Source organism: Gadus macrocephalus, chromosome 7 (genome assembly GCF_031168955.1).
Source record: "Gadus macrocephalus chromosome 7, ASM3116895v1".
Lineage (NCBI taxonomy): Eukaryota > Metazoa > Chordata > Actinopteri > Gadiformes > Gadidae > Gadus > Gadus macrocephalus.
Genome location: NC_082388.1, coordinates 23,554,480 through 23,556,979, shown reverse-complemented (window position 1 = coordinate 23,556,979; position 2,500 = coordinate 23,554,480). Strand labels below are relative to the sequence as shown.

Sequence of the window (2,500 nt, the reverse complement as noted above, 5' to 3'; positions counted from 1 at the left end):
AGGTTGGCTGGTGACAGCAAGGTTGCTAGTTCGCTCCCCGGCTCCTCCTAGCTAGAGTGTTGAAGTGCCCCTGAGCAAGGCCCCAAACCCTAACTGTTCCCGACGAGCTGGCTGTCGCCTTGCATGGCTGACGCCGCCGTCGCTGTGTGAATCTGCGCATGATTTGGTGAATGTCATTGTAAATCGCTTTGGGTGGCCTCTGGTTACAAAGAAGAGCCATAGATAAATGCATAGATAAATTTGCTATTTGTGTTGAGCAATTTGTTGGCTGTTTGGAAGTGGGAAATATTTATTTAGAGTAGGATTCTGTGAAGGTATATGCACTTTAAATCATAACACTAAACTTGGCCAGGAGGTGGCCATCTAGATACTTCTGTTGGGCATACAAACAGTTTTGGATTGGTAATACATTATTGTGTTTTAAAGAAAATACCATTTGATGCCATGCACTTGCTGAAGAGCTAACCAAGCGTTTAATATCAAGCTGATCTGTCAAGTAATGATTTGTCCATGAATAAGGGCAAAAAGGCATTGAACCAAACATTACCCCACCCACCACCACTTTACCAATAACTGCATTCCACCATACCCAGTGTCCAGAACAGATCAATTTATTGTTAACAATCACTGTTTTGGTATAGCGTACTTCAGCGAATGGAGTAAAGAAACCACAGATTAAAAGAAGGTCTAGCTAACAATCCGATAAAAATAAAATAAATAGAAAATAATCAGAGTAAAGTCTAGTAATTTCATGTTCATATGAATACATAACATCTACAGTATAAGTTAATCAATTCAAGCTACTGTATACATACATCACCAGCATGCACAATACTATATTATGGAGAATATTGGAGCAGCTATCGTTCACTGACTCAACAGTATAATAGGCAAGTGCATTTCTTCACCAATAACATACTGAACACAAAGGAAATCCACAAACCTCAAATCTGCTTTTTGATCTTCCATTTAACATTGCATGTGCTCTGTGAATTATACGAGATCGCTCTTCAAGTATGTGGTGGACGTCCACCTCGTGCCATCGTTTGGACATCCCAAATGATTTTTAGGATAGGGAGTACAAGTCATAAACTAGGGCCCACATGTTTGATGCTCTAGCAGGGGTGTTGATCCAATTGTGATTCATTTTTGCTCGTTTCACTTTTGGTTTGGATCTTGAAATCATCCATTTGTGTCATTATGCGTCCTTCAAACTTAAAGAAGGAGCCAATAGTATTAGTGCCTTGATAGTAATGACAATACTGACAATAAGAATTAGGTGCCCAAGAACGGTTAATTTGTTTAATAAAGCACATCAGCACATGAGTGGGATAACAGCACCAAAATGACTCCATGGACTTGGTATTTCGGTTACTGTATGACTGTGTGACTGAGCTGGAAACATACTGGACACAAAGCAAACCAAACATCTCTTTTTTTGTGTATGTCTGTCGTTCCGTAACAGAGACAACCCGGCTTTCTCACTGACATAGTGCGGCGCACCTAAATGCTTTTAACGAAGCCGTTCTTAAAACTCTGAAAACACGTTCGTTCACTCTGGACTCTCTCTCTCTCTCTCTCTCTCTCTCTCTCTCTCTCTCTCTCTCTCTCTCTCTCTCTCTCTCTCTCACACACACAACATGAAGCAAGGCGAAGACATTCAATGTTACTGTAATTTTCTCGTTGCTCAAGCGATCAATCTCAAAATGTTTATTTTTTTCTCCAATGCCCCTCTCTCACCAAATAGGATAAGCCAGCTTCATAGCTTCATTTGCGCAGCGGTAAGAACAGTCTATTGCCAGTGTGACCCTGCCATCGTCGCCCTATGGACACACTGTGTTGAATGACAGCCCTCACTCCCCCGCAGCGGGACTTTGGCAAATGTCGCGGCGGCTATCGAAGTAGGCTCACATTCTAGCTAACTAATCGTTAGGTTTTTGTTAATTGCAGGTAATTCCACAAACTACAATTGCCCGCCCTCCACCCTACCGTTTCGGTTTTCACTTGTAAATTGTGTAAAATAAAGAACCGTCGCCACATCGGCGCCCATCCGCAGAAGACACCCCGACTTTAGAAACTCCTAAGAACGTGTTTTGGATTATTACCCTAATTACCTTTTGTTGATTTTGTCGTCATTTGTGTGCACGCGTGTTTTGTGTTGTGTGTTGTGTGTGTGTGTGTGTGTTTGGCAGAGTGAGGCGTCGGAGGGGTAAGGGGTAGGGTAGGGGGGGGGGGGGGGGGGGGGGGGGTGGGGGGGTCTAGTTGTTGCCCTCGCCGGCCTCGTCGTCCTGCTGGTCGCTGGTCCACAGAGTCAGGTTGTCCCGGAGCAGCTGCATGATGAGCGTAGAGTCTTTGTAGGAGTCCTCGTTCAGGGTGTCCAGCTCGGCGATGGCGTCGTCGAAGGCCGTCTTGGCAGGTGGCAGGCCTGCTCCGGCGCGTTCTGGATCTCGTAGTAGAACACCGAGTAGTTGAGCGCCAGCCCCAGCCGGATGGGGTGGGT

The 2,500-nt window shown here is 45.0% G+C and overlaps 1 protein-coding gene across 1 annotated transcript in view; it reads right to left on the bottom strand.

The window, feature by feature from the left end:
• Nucleotides 1–2,240: 2,240 nt before the first annotated feature.
• Nucleotides 2,241–2,500, bottom strand: part of ywhag1 (3-monooxygenase/tryptophan 5-monooxygenase activation protein, gamma polypeptide 1) — a 6,213-nt gene continuing 5,953 nt past the window's right edge. Inside the window, 2 exon segments of the mRNA XM_060056503.1 lie at nt 2,241–2,416; nt 2,419–2,497. Coding sequence (XP_059912486.1) covers nt 2,259–2,416; nt 2,419–2,497 — 237 coding nt within the window. The 3' untranslated portion in view covers nt 2,241–2,258.